This window comes from Dromiciops gliroides, chromosome 3, assembly GCF_019393635.1.
Source record: "Dromiciops gliroides isolate mDroGli1 chromosome 3, mDroGli1.pri, whole genome shotgun sequence".
Classification (NCBI taxonomy): Eukaryota; Metazoa; Chordata; class Mammalia; order Microbiotheria; family Microbiotheriidae; genus Dromiciops; species Dromiciops gliroides.
Window position 1 is genome coordinate 504978356 of NC_057863.1, and position 12545 is coordinate 504990900.

The 12545-nt window shown below is 45.0% G+C and overlaps 1 protein-coding gene across 9 annotated transcripts in view; it reads right to left on the reverse strand.

The window, feature by feature from the left end:
• Positions 1-12545, reverse strand: part of PKNOX2 (PBX/knotted 1 homeobox 2) — a 382423-nt gene that overhangs the window by 27179 nt on the left and 342699 nt on the right. For 7 of the 9 annotated variants that reach the window (XM_043997764.1, XM_043997756.1, XM_043997760.1 and 4 more), the window contains 4 exons: positions 11780-11803; positions 10357-10486; positions 9540-9637; positions 2782-2901 (listed from right to left, as the gene is read on the reverse strand). In XM_043997764.1, coding sequence (XP_043853699.1) covers positions 2782-2901; positions 9540-9637; positions 10357-10486; positions 11780-11803 — 372 coding nt within the window. The remainder of the gene's footprint in view (positions 1-2781; positions 2902-9539; positions 9638-10356; positions 10487-11779; positions 11804-12545) is intronic. The other 2 variants (XM_043997763.1, XM_043997765.1) reach the window with 2 other exon arrangements.

Consider the following 12545-nt stretch of genomic DNA (forward strand, 5'->3'; position numbering starts at 1 on the left):
GAATGATAGAGGAGGCAATCTGTTGGAAAAGATGAGATGAAGTAGGAGTACTTGTACATACAGAGAAGTATTTCTTGACATGGAGAAAGGTTGACTCTATGTGAGGTGGGGTGAAGATGGAGACTATGGCAGAAGACATCTGTTAGGTATGACAAAGAGGAGGGGAGAAATTCAGTGAATGGCTTAATTTTTTTCAGTGAACTGTGAAGCAAAGTTCTTAGTTGAAACGAGAACAGGAAGGGGAACTAAGGCAGATTTGAGGAGTGATGAAAAAGTTGTGGGGAGTGGGAAAGTGATTCAATTGGGGAAGTATAAAGACATTGCCTTGTTATAGTGAAGGCCCAGCTGAAATTAAACAATAAAATTTGTAGTAGATCCAGTAGGCACAATTATGTGATTTTCTCCAGTTTCATTAGTCAGCAAGTGAATAGGTTCAAAAGTAGCTAGCAGTGGGAGCACTCCAGAGATGTGGCCTGGTAAAACAAGACTGGCAATGGGATAGGGGGGCAAGGGATTCAAGAAAACAAGACAGTGTAGAATTGGTCTGGTTCACTAAGGGGTCAGGATAGAGAAGGGAGAAGAGGGTAGTCAGTGCAGGGGTGATGGTCTGGGAAAGAACTAAGGGGTCTAGGGATTGGAGGTGAATTTCAGAGTTCATAAATATGGCAGTGTGGCATTTGTGGGTAATGGTAAGATTAAGAGTACATATGGGGGGGCGGCTAGGTGGCGCAGTGGATAGAGCACCGGCCCTGGAGTCAGGAGGACCTGAGTTCAAATCCGGCCTCAGACACTTAACACTTACTAGCTGTGTGACCCTGGGCAAGTCACTTAACCCCAATTGCCTCACTAAAAACAAAACAAAACAAAAAAGAGTACATATGACTTTTCTCTATCTAGCAGAAGTGGGATAGAAGAGGAGGTCACAGCAAATGAGCATGTTGAGGAACTGAGAAGTACAGGTGTTTGAGGTAGTATCAATATATATTATGAAGTTCTCTAGTTGGAAAGTAGGACTTGGGAAGGAGAGAAAGGTTGTGAATCAAGTACAAAGCTCATTGAAGAAAGACAGGGAGTGGCTTGGAGGCCAGTAGCCTATAGCTACCGGAATTTTGATGTGTATAATACAGAGATGTGTATAATAATAGGGTGATAGAGGGGCAGCTAGGTGGTGCAATGGATAAAGCACCGGCCCTGGATTTAGGAGGACCCGAGTTCAAATCTGGCCTCAGACACTTGACACTTACTAGCTGTGTGACTCTGGGCAAGTCACTTAACCCTCATTGCCCCTCAAAAAAAATAATAGGGTGATAGCTATAGTTTGAGTGAACTTCAGAGGAAGAGGTGTTACTGAGGGAATGCAGGTAGAGAGAGAATCTGGAAGTAGCAATGAGAAGGAATTTTCTGGACCTAGGAAAGTGAACATTTACCAAAAATATTAGTGAAAACTGGCCCCTGTCATGCCTCCTGTATGTTATACCCTTGAGGTGGTTACTTCTAGCCTGGACCCTCCTCCCAGGCCATTCCCAGATTAGATGCTTGCTTGTTCCTTTGGCCACACCGGTTTTCCTTCGTTTGCCAACCAACTCATCCTGAATCTGTTTCTTTAATCAAAGATCTTCATTTACTCCCTCCCCCAATACTTACACTGGCATTCTGCTCATCCATATTTATGCATACTGATAAACCATTTCAAAAATTGTAGGATTTACAAACAGACAATGGAGCCCAGCCATCCCTGGATCTGTTACCCTCCCTACAGGTACAGATATAGAATCATTGACCCTTTGCTTTAAAATCTCCGCAGATGTCAATCTGAATAAGATGCACCAGGGTCTTACCCCACCTCAAGTCATTCCTAATAACTAACTTAAATTCTTCTTATGCAAATAATACCTTCATGACTCTCTGCGTGTGTGTGTGTGTGTGTGTGTGTGTGTGTGTGTGTGTTCTGACAGGGCAATGAGCACATGGCTGTCCTAACACAGAAGGAAGACAGGCACAGAAAACCCTCCACTCTGCAGCACTGATGCCGTTCGCAGCTATATTGGACAAAAAGAGGCGCGGCTGGGAAGCTGTCAGCTTCAGAGGTCTTTCCCTAGGGGGCAGGTGGGAAGGGAAGGGATGGTGATGAGGGGAAGAGGGAGAAGTGTTATTTCCAGATCAAAGATCCCTGTACAATACAGAAACTCACCTTGTTCTTATACTCTACATTTTTAAAAGTGCCTTTTAAAAACTTTTCACAGCAAACTGGACCCCCACAATAATCTTGGGAGTCAGGCTATTCTCAGTTTGCAGATGAGGAAGCTAGAGATCAAGCAGGTTAAATGACTTACTTAAGGTCACCTGGCAGGTTAGGATGAGAGCTCACACTAGAATTCAGAGATTGTGCATTGTAGAGGAAAAGTCACAGGAGTCAGAGGATCGGGGTTTAAGGCATGGGTCTGCTACTTCCTAACTGTGTGACTTTGGGCAAGTCACTTTTCTGGGTCTCTGTTTCCTGATCTGCAAAATTATGGGGCTAGACAGATAATCTCTATGGTCCTTTTCAGATCTCTAGATCGAGGACTTCTGACACAGACCTGCAATCCTTTTTCTTAGGATAACACCATGGCTGCTTAAATCATCCTTTCTCCCTGACCTGGCCCAGCCCACAAAAGAGGATATGCCCAGAAAACAGGCTTTCTTTCAAGTTGCTCCTTCTCTGAGTACTTGTGAATGACAATAAGGGTTAGTTCACATGGTGTTCATTCCTTCCCCTCCACCCAGAGACTTCACACTCACCATGAGGTGCTGGAAGAGCCAGGAACGCATTATGTTGGTAGCGTGCTTGGGCAGGACTCCCCTTTTGTTCTTGGACTTCTTATCCTCGTTGTCCAGGAGGGAGGTGAGGTCAAGGTTAACCTTCAGGGCAGGTGGAGAGAAAAGCCGCATCAGCAGCTACACAGGGAGTGAAGGACCTGTTGCCATGGTGATGGGAGGCACACAAAGCCGGCTCCCTTTCCTGACCCATTCTCCTGAAGCGGGGAGGCTACCTTCTCCTGCCCCCACGATGGAACAGCCACCCTCCCTCCAACTTCCCCCCCTTTTCTCCTCCCATAACATCAATCCCTTCGAGCTAAAAAGAAGGCAAAACTGGAAGATAACAGAGAAGGGGAGAAAAGGGGGGAACGGAGCTATACAGAATTGGGGGGATCTGCAGAATCTGCGATACAGTAGTAAGACCTATAGTTGTTTTTGTTTTTTGTCACAGTGAGACTAGAAAGATCTCCTGTTCCTACCCGCTATGCTAGGAGGGCACAGGGAAACCTAAAGCATTTGCTTAGTGGATAGTGGCGGAACCTACACCTTCCTATATTTCCCTGTGTTCTGGGCTCCTGAAAATTCTCCAGTTGCCTGAAATCATCAGTGCTACCTCTGTGGAGAAGACCAGACTACTTTGTGCAGAAGCAGGGAGGGGAAACAGGGAAACTTCAGGAAGGAGGAATTTCTCCCACGAGAGCTCTGCCCCACCCAGACCCTTGTCTTTGGATGCTTGAGACACAAGTTACCATGCTTTCCAAAGCAAACTTGACAAAAACGATTTCTTTTGCAAAGCCTCATGTAAAGCAATTTTCTTTTCTTTTTTTTTCAATATCAGGACTGCCCCAGAAAATAAGTCTTGGCTGACTAGTTGTTATAGATACAACCTACCCAACAATCTGGAGACCTCTTTGCTTGTTCACCCCAGTCCTATGGGAGAACTGGACCCAGGATAAGGTTACCTACCCTACACATAGCAAGTGATGACAAAGGGGAGCTGGGAGGAGAGAGGATGGATTTAGTCAGGAAGGAGCAGGGAGTTTGAGGCTGCAAAAAACTCACTGAAACATCAACTTTAAAATCTCTACCACCACCCACTCCTCTTTTCCCCAGGTTTCATCAAAAACATTCCTTCTGTATGAATAAAACATCAGGCTCCAGCCCCATGCCAGGCAGGAAGGGCTCCCTCTGGCCCAGGCTATGATAAAAGCTAAGACTGGGGTTGCATACATTGTGCTGGCATTGGAGGAGGTCTCTGGCCAGATTTGTGCCCCTGGCCTTGTGGTCCCCAAACTCCCTATTAGCTATAGAATCCAAATCTCATTTAGATGCAGTTAAGAATGTGTATCTACATGAGGTAGGGGAAGAGTAGGGGAAAGGAAGGAGGTTGTTTTTGGACCTCAATCCTCCCCAAAGGTTAAAAAAACCAACCAAGGAATCAGGAACAAAGGAATTTGGAGGACAGGAAGATGAGAGAAGAATTATAGAAAGAGAACTGTCCCTGGATGTAAGAGAGGGAGACTATGATATAAACAATGCTGAACTTGGAATTCCAGGACCTGAGTATGCATCACAGCTTGGCCATCTCTGGGGGCACAGTGATCTTGAGGCAAGTCATTTATCCTCTCTGGGCCTCAGTTTTCTAATTTGTAAAATGAGGGGGCTGGAACAGGTGATCCATGGCCCTGGCACTAGCCTGCAAAGTGATCTTAAACAAATCATTTGTCTGTGCCTCAGTTTCTCCCTCTACAAAATGGGAGGGAACGTTTCCAACCTCACAAGGTTGAAGGTTAAAGTGCTTCTGAGATTTCAGAACCAAAGATGCTCTAAGAAGTAGGGGTTGATTTACTCTTCACCCAAACTTGGCTGGCTTTGGAGCAAGGCACTGCTTCCTTTGAGGGCAGGATCTTCTGACTCTGGAGGCTGGTACTGACATTATGGAGGATTCTGGGAGGCACAGACAATTCCAAAGAAATTCTAGGGCCTTGTCCAGGTCAGTAGACCCAAGTTGCCTGTTTCAGTTCTCTAGGCCTCAGTTTCCTGTCACAGCTCTGTCCCTTCGGTTTCTTTTTTTATTGCAAAAAGTACTTTCTTTGAAGCTTCAGGACTTTTTTTTTTGGCAGGGCAATGAGGGTTAAGTGACTTGCCCAGGGTCACACAACTCATAAGTGTCAAGTGTCTGAGGCCAGATTTGAACTCAGGTCCTCCTGAATCCAGGGTCGGCACTTTTTCCACTATACCACCTAGCTGCCCCTGAAGTTTCAGGACTTTTAAAAATTGCACCAGTGTAAGTACTTTGTTCATCAAAGCAGATTCTACCATGCCTTCACAGGTAATCAGTGAATCATCATGACCCCCCCCCCAAAAAAAAAAAAAAAAAGTTGAAATTAACCCTGACCTTATTTTCCTCCCAGACAACAAGGATATGAAGTTGAAGTCCAGGCTAAACTTCAGGGTAGGCAACAACAAAAAATCCATTGAATATGAATCTAGCTTGGCTGATCCTCAGAGAAAGGTGTACATCTATTGCTATACCTTGACTCCAACATAGTGATGCCACCTTGGTCCTCTTTGAGAAGGAAGGACAACAACCCACACTCTATTGCTGGGCTTGTATTTAAGGTCTTGCTAGCCTGGTCAGTGTCTGTGCATGTGCCCTAGGGTGTGCTTCCATGCTCCATAAAGGAGTCCATCAAGGGAGGGGTCCATGAAGGAGGATTTAGTGAGGGTGTCATCACAATTATGGAGGCATTTTCTTCTCCCTAATTTACCCCCAAAGGTAGGTGGGAAGAAAGTATATTCTATTCTTAAAGAAGGTCTCCCCCCCCCCTCCCCATTTTTAAAGGATCCTGGCCCTCCATCATCTAAAAGGAAAGGAAGTAGAAGTAACACTTAGTCGTTTGCTTAGTCACCCTGGGTGTGCTGAGAGAACAATCGTATTTCAGGCTGATATCAGACTCCCCTCACTGAGATGTGAGCGGGTGGAAAGCTCCAGGGTAGAAATATACAACAGAGAAAGATCAGGAAGAGAGCTCTACCACAGAACTGACCTCAGACTAGACAATGGCAAAAGAGCTAAACCTGTTAGACACAGAGAAAACAGGCGGTCCACTCCGTGGGGTAGAGCTTAGCCACCCCTTTTCCTTCTCCTCCTCCTCTTCTCCTTTCATCCTGGCTTTTGACAGGAGTGTTGGGCAGAATGGGGGCAGTGCGACAGGCAACAGAAATGGAACCCTAACTTCTTCCTGGGGGCTTTTAGGAACCACAGGATCATAGACTTTTTTTTTTTTAAGTGAGGCAATGGGGGTTAAGGGACTTGCCCAGGGTCACGCAGCTAGTAAGTGTTAAGTGTCTGAGGCCGGATTTGAACTCAGGTACTCCTGACTTCAGGGCTGGTGCTCTATCCACTGCGCCACCTAGCTGCCCCGATCATAGACTTAAAAAAATTTTTGTTGTTGTTGTTGTTGTTTTTTAATTTTGTGGGGCAATGGGGGTTAAGTGACTTGCCCAAAGTCACACAGCTAGTAAGTGTCAAGTGTCTGAGGCCGGATTTGAACTCGGGTATTCCTGAATCCAGGGCTGGTGCTTTATCCACTGTGCCATCTAGCTGCCCCTGGATCATAGATTTTTTTTCTTTTTTTTGTTGTTGTTTGTTTTGTTTTATTTTTAAGTGAGGCAATTGGGGTTAAGTGACTTGCCCAGGGTCACACAGCTAGTAAGTGTTAAGTGTCTGAGGCCGGATTTGAACTCAGGTCCTCCTGAATCCAGGGCCGGTGCTCTATCCGCTGAGCCACCTAGCTGCCCCGGATCATAGACTTTTAAAATTTTAAGTTAACCTTTTTCTTTTCTTTTCTTTTTGGTTAGGCAATTGGGGTTAAGTGACTTGCCCAGCATCACACAGCTAGTAAGTGTCAAATGTCTGAGGTCTGATTTGAACTCAGGTCCTCCTGAATCCAGGATCGGTGCTATATCCACTATGCCACCTAGCTGCCCCCTTAAGTTACCCTTTTTCAATGAATAAAAATCTACTTTTTATCTTCCTCCCACGGTTTGCATTGCAAAAAGACAAAACACAAGCCAACCCCCCAAAATATCCCAAACCTTGTAACAAATAAGCATGCCAAGCAAAACAAATTTCTGCATGAGCTACGTCCAAAAATTATATGACTCAATCTGCACTATGAGTCTATTGCCTCACTGTCAGGAAGTAGGTCTGTTTCATCACGAGTCCTCTGGAATGGTAATTGGTCACTGCTGGGCTCATAGATATGATAGAGCTAAAGTTAGAATGGACTTTGGAGTCCATCTAATCCGGCCCCTTTATTTTCCAGATGAGGAAACTGAGGCCCTCCAGGAGGTTCAATGACTTGTTAAAAGTCTCTATTTCAGAGCTACTATCCTTTTTCCTGTACTGCTACCTTCCTACGAGGTCCTGACTTCTTTTCCTTTGGGATTTTGAACTGGGGGTAACCTTTTTTGTGTGGGGTTTTCTGAGCTGCTTAGGATCACAGAGAAGATGGTAGTAGTCAGAGAGGAAGAGACCTTTGACACTATCTAGTCCAAGCCCTTTGTGTTAAAATCGAAGAAAGAGAACAAAGAGGTAAAGGGATTTGCAAAAATAGATGAGTCACACAGAAGTAAAGATGCCAAACGTGAACCCGAAGTTCTAAGATGCTGAATCCAGTGCTCTTTGCACTTGCTTTAGTGTCAAAAGAAGAGATAAAAAGGACTGGAAGTTTTCTATTCAGCTTAGTTCAACAGGACAGGAAAGGAGACAGACTAGAATTCAGGGCAGACCTGCCAGGAATAAAGATTGTGCATTAGGCTGGAGTGTCTCTCAGGATTCTGTTTGGTGACTGAGTATAATGGGGCTGCCGTCGGAAACACAAATGACATTATCAAGCCACCCTGGCTGAATATTGGTGGTTGTGCAAAGACTTCAGTTCCTCCCTTCAAGAAGTTTTCCATATGAAGGGCTCCCCAACCTGAACTTCCCTTTCCATACATACCCAAGTGGAAATAGCATAAGAATGGGGGTGGGGTGGGGTGGGGGGGAAGGTGGAGCAGGGAAGGTTACCAATTGAAAGCTGCCTGGAAAAACTGGGCTCAGGGGTAACTCTGTAGCACTGGAGTGTCAGGTCCCCAGTGACTTTTATAATCTTTACAAAATGTCAACAGAGGTATAAACCCATCAGGTCAGGAAGCTCCTCCTTCTTTCATTCCATGAAGTCTTAGGATTCCCCCCAACTCAGCTCAGCTTCTCTTCAAGGGCCAGGCCTCTCTCTGCCAGAGACCCACAGGGCTGAAGGCTTGTCAGTCTCACCAAGATATGAAAAGATCATGGGGGACTGGGGGTGGGAGAAGGGTTAAAGAGGTGGAGAAAAGGATCATAGAACAAAGTCCATACTTTTCATTTTACAAGTGAAGTGACCAAGGTCACATAGGAATGGGGACAGTAATTGGGAGATACATCTAGATGGGCAGAACTTAATAAGTATTTAATAAATGCTGCACTTAGCACAGTATCTGGCACATGATAAATGTTTACTATTTAATAAATGTTTAATTCCAAATGAGAAAGAGGAGATGGGTGCCTTGGTTGAGGTGGGAGGGGGCTCCTGGGGCATAGGAGAGTAAAAATAAAGCAATATCAATTCTAGCCACTGTCTTCTTCAAGTTTAGCATAAAATCTAGGAAGAGCAGGAAGGGCTGTGCCCAAATGAAAACGCCAAGGTGGAGATGCAGGGCTGGCTGGTTGGAGGCCAGAGCTAAAAGGAAGGAGACCTGTCAGTTTCCTGTCCCTCCCTCTGCCTCCACACTCTCTTCCCTCTGGAGCCAGTCCAGTGTTTCCTGGCTGAACCACTAGCAGAGCCTGTCTCCCTAGGTAACAGGGGAAGTGAGGGTAAGGAAGGCTTACAGGACAAAGGGGATTGGTGTGTAAGGAAATGACCAGGCAGTTTCTTCTTGGGGGCCCTTGCTCCTAACTCTAGCAAAAGGGGCGGGGGAGGGAGGATAATGGTGTTGAGAAAAAACATCAGCAGACAAACCTCAAATCCCATAAAGCCTTGCACGGCAGAGTACAAGGCATCTAAGCCTTTCCAGACAGACTCCCAAGAGGGGGAGGGAATGGGGAACAGCACCCGTTGCATCCCTCTAGTGACAGGAAGAATGCAGAGGGCTGGACCTGGATTAGACAAGGCTTCCCAGCTGAGATCATTCAGAACTCTGGCTTTGGCCTCAAATGATTCTATGGGAAAGTGATCCGATCCCAATTACCTGACGGTGCTCTTCCCCCACCCCGCCAACTCCGTGACTACCGCCACCTTTCAGCAACTTCCATTTTCCTCACCCACCCTGGATCCTCATTTTCCTTTCAATTTCAAAGGCAATTGGGAGTAGGGAAGGAAAGGCTTCTGGAAGTTTTCTAGGAAACAGATTTTCCCACCTTAGGTCAAGATGGTAGGTTAGTCAGGAAGGGTCTAATCAGAGTGGGCTGAAATAACAGGGACTGCGGATGGAGAAGGTACTAAGGGGAAGAGACGAATTGGCTCCCAGGGGGAAGAGATTTCTGGGCATGGAGTGAACATGCAAATACTATGTAAATGTACATCTGTCCCTTTGGAATTGTCAGCCTAGTCCTCATCTGTACCCAACCTGCAGTCCCTCCCCATACCACTGAGAAGGCCTTGCTTAGTTGCTTTTTAAGAAGGCCCACAGATAGCTTGTCTCCTCTCACTTACCTGTGTATTTTGGATCTGGATAGCTCCCTGGGGAATTGCTTGGGTGACCACCTGACCCTGGGAGGTTACCATGGTAACTGGCTGGTACAAGGCTCCACCTGGAAAGAAACCGGACTTTATATCACCAGCAATGTGGGAGGGAATACTGGCATGGAGTACTTTCCACAAACATAGCTGTTCTTTTGGACCCCTGAGCCTACCCTGCCTTTTCATGGAGAGCCTTTAGCCCAACCCATCAGGGCTCATGCTCACTATTGACACAGCCCTGGAAAATTACATATTTATAGGATTCAGTGTGGGGAGTCTATAGACAGACAGCAGGGCTCCGAGAGCGAAGATGGGGGATTTCAGCCTTGAGGGGGAGGTTAGAAGGGGAGTCAGATGGTGGGGAAACTTTATAGCCATTTTGGGAAAAGTCTGCCCTTTCTGGCTTCATTGGGGGCCTGTGGGATTTATCTCCCAGTTTCTCCAAAGCTGAAATGAGGTTTTAAGAAATTTGGCAATACTGCCAATTTGGTCTGCTTATACAATAAACAGGAACTCCAATCCAAAGGCAGGCTAGAGGGTATCGCCTTATCAGGAGGTATGTGAGGCCTCCCTGATCTAGTCAGATAATGAGCAGTTAGGCAAAGAATGAATGACAGAAATAGATGCCATGGCTGGATTAGAGTTCCCTCTCTGATCCAAGCCCTAGCTTCCCCTCCCACACCTGGACTCTAGCCTGTTATCTGCTGGGGTTCCTCATGCCCTTCCCCACCACTCTCTGCTCAAAGGGGTCTCATATGTCCTTAGATCATACTTCTCTCTTGGTACTCACCCGAAACAACTTGTGAGTTGACTGTTGTCATGGCAATGTTGCCCTGCTGGAGTGCTGAGGCTGGGACTACAATCCCCTGGGGGTTATTGGAGACTCCTGTCATGGAATTGGGGGAATTCTGCAGGAGGTCCTAGAGGGAAGGGAGGTATGGTTTGGGTTTATACACTATTTCCCTAGATTCCAGCCAACCCACCCTTGCACAGCCCCAAACTATGGGGAGGAAAGTCTCACTAAGACACTCTTCTAAACCTCAACACCCTACCCCTAGCCCACTCCACATTCCATTTTCCTTCATGGTGAGAAGTGTGGAAAAGATCACCTTTGGGAATATTTAGCTAATACCATGAGACAAGGGCCTAGGGTGGGGTTAGTGGACTCAAGCTCAATGTGAGCCCAAGGGGTGACATGGCAGTGCAAAAAGCTGATGCTATACTAGGCTGCCTGAATAGAGAGAAGCACAGTGCTCAGAAGAAGGAACATCACAATTTTTTCTGTACTATGTCATGGTCAGATTACAGCTGGATCACTGGATTCAGCTCTGGATTGTACATTTTAGGAAAGACATTGACAAACAATCAGGCATGTCCAAAGGAGGGTGACTGGGATGGTGAGAATGGAGACTGTTCTGTATGAGAGTGTTTGATCAATCAGTAAGGGTTTAAGTGCTTACTGTGTGCCAGGCATTGTTTATCTGTAGAGGAGTATAGACTCAGGAAACATGGTCACTATCTTCAAGTAAAAGGGTTGTTGTACTGAAGAGGGATCACTTATTCTGCTTTGTCCCAGAGGGCAGAATTAGAATTCTGGCCTTGCTATCTGCTACTTGTGTGTCTTTGGCCAAATCATTTAATCTCTCTGTGCCTCACTTTTCTTATGTGTAAAGGTACTATGTTGCCTATGAACTAGGATCAAAGGAGAGAAATTGCAGAGGAATAAATCTGAATTGGCTATAAAGAAAACCCTCCTAATTTAGGAGCAGTATTGAAGCTCTGGGAGTAACACTTTCCCTATCACTAAAGGCCTTAAAGCAGTGGCCACTGACCACTTGTTTTTGGCATGGTGTAGAGAGAATTCATCTTTTATAATATATAGGACTAGATGACTTTTGTAGGTCATTTTGGGATTGAAGGCCAGAAGGACATACATTGTTCTTCCTACTATCATGCTGAGGAGGTTTTATTATTCTGAGTGTTCATCTATGAGATCAAGGTTGGATTGAGATAGGAACTTTTAAGTCTGGGGCAAGGCTTTATTTCTCAATCCCCTCATCAAAAAAAAAAAAATCTATCAACCGGGAGAAGTGAGCAGAAAGAGAAGAAAAACTTATAAAATGCCAACAACATCACAAAGTAAAACAACTTTGAAGGACTTTACAACTCTGAACAAACAATATCATGATAAAACACAACTCCAGAGGACCCACCTTTTGAAGCAGGTGACCGGCCTCCTTGCCAGAGGTTTAAAATGAAGAATAAGATAAGAATTTTTGACCAGTCCAAGAATCTGTTTTGCTAAACTTTGCATATTTGTTATGAGTGTTTTCTTTCTTTCTTTCTCTCTCTCTCTCTTTCTTTCTTTCTCTTTCTTTCTTTCTTTCTTTCTTTCTTTCTTTCTTTCTTTCTTTCTTTCTTTCTTTCTTTCTTTCTTTCTTTCTTTCTTTCTTTCTTTCTTCCTTCCTTCCTTCCTTCCTTCCTTCCTTCCTTCCTTCCTTCCTTCCTTCCTTCTTTCTTTCTTTCTTTCTTTCTTTTTCTTTCTTTCTTTCTTTCTTTCTTTCTTTCTTTCTTTCTTTCTTTCTTTCTTTCTTTCTTTCTTTCTTTCTTTCTTTCTTTCTTTCTTTCTTTCTTTCTTTCTTTCTTTTTTCTTTCTTCTTCTTTCTCTCTCTCTCTCTCTTTCTTTTCTAATTGTTCAATTTGGTGAGGGTAGGGGGATCAGTGGGAAAGAGAGATAATAAAAGGTATCCTTTCAGCTTATTGATGGAATTGCCAAAACTTTCTATAGAATTTCCCTTTAACATGCAGATTTGATTCCTCCAAACGAAATCAGACTGTAGGAAATGAGAAATCAGGCAATAGGCAATTTAATAAATCCTCCCTTCCTCCATCTCTCTCTCTCTCTCTCTCTCTCTCTCTCTCTCTTTCTTTCTCTCTCTCCCCCCCTTTTGCTGGGAAAGACTATCAGAGGATCCTATA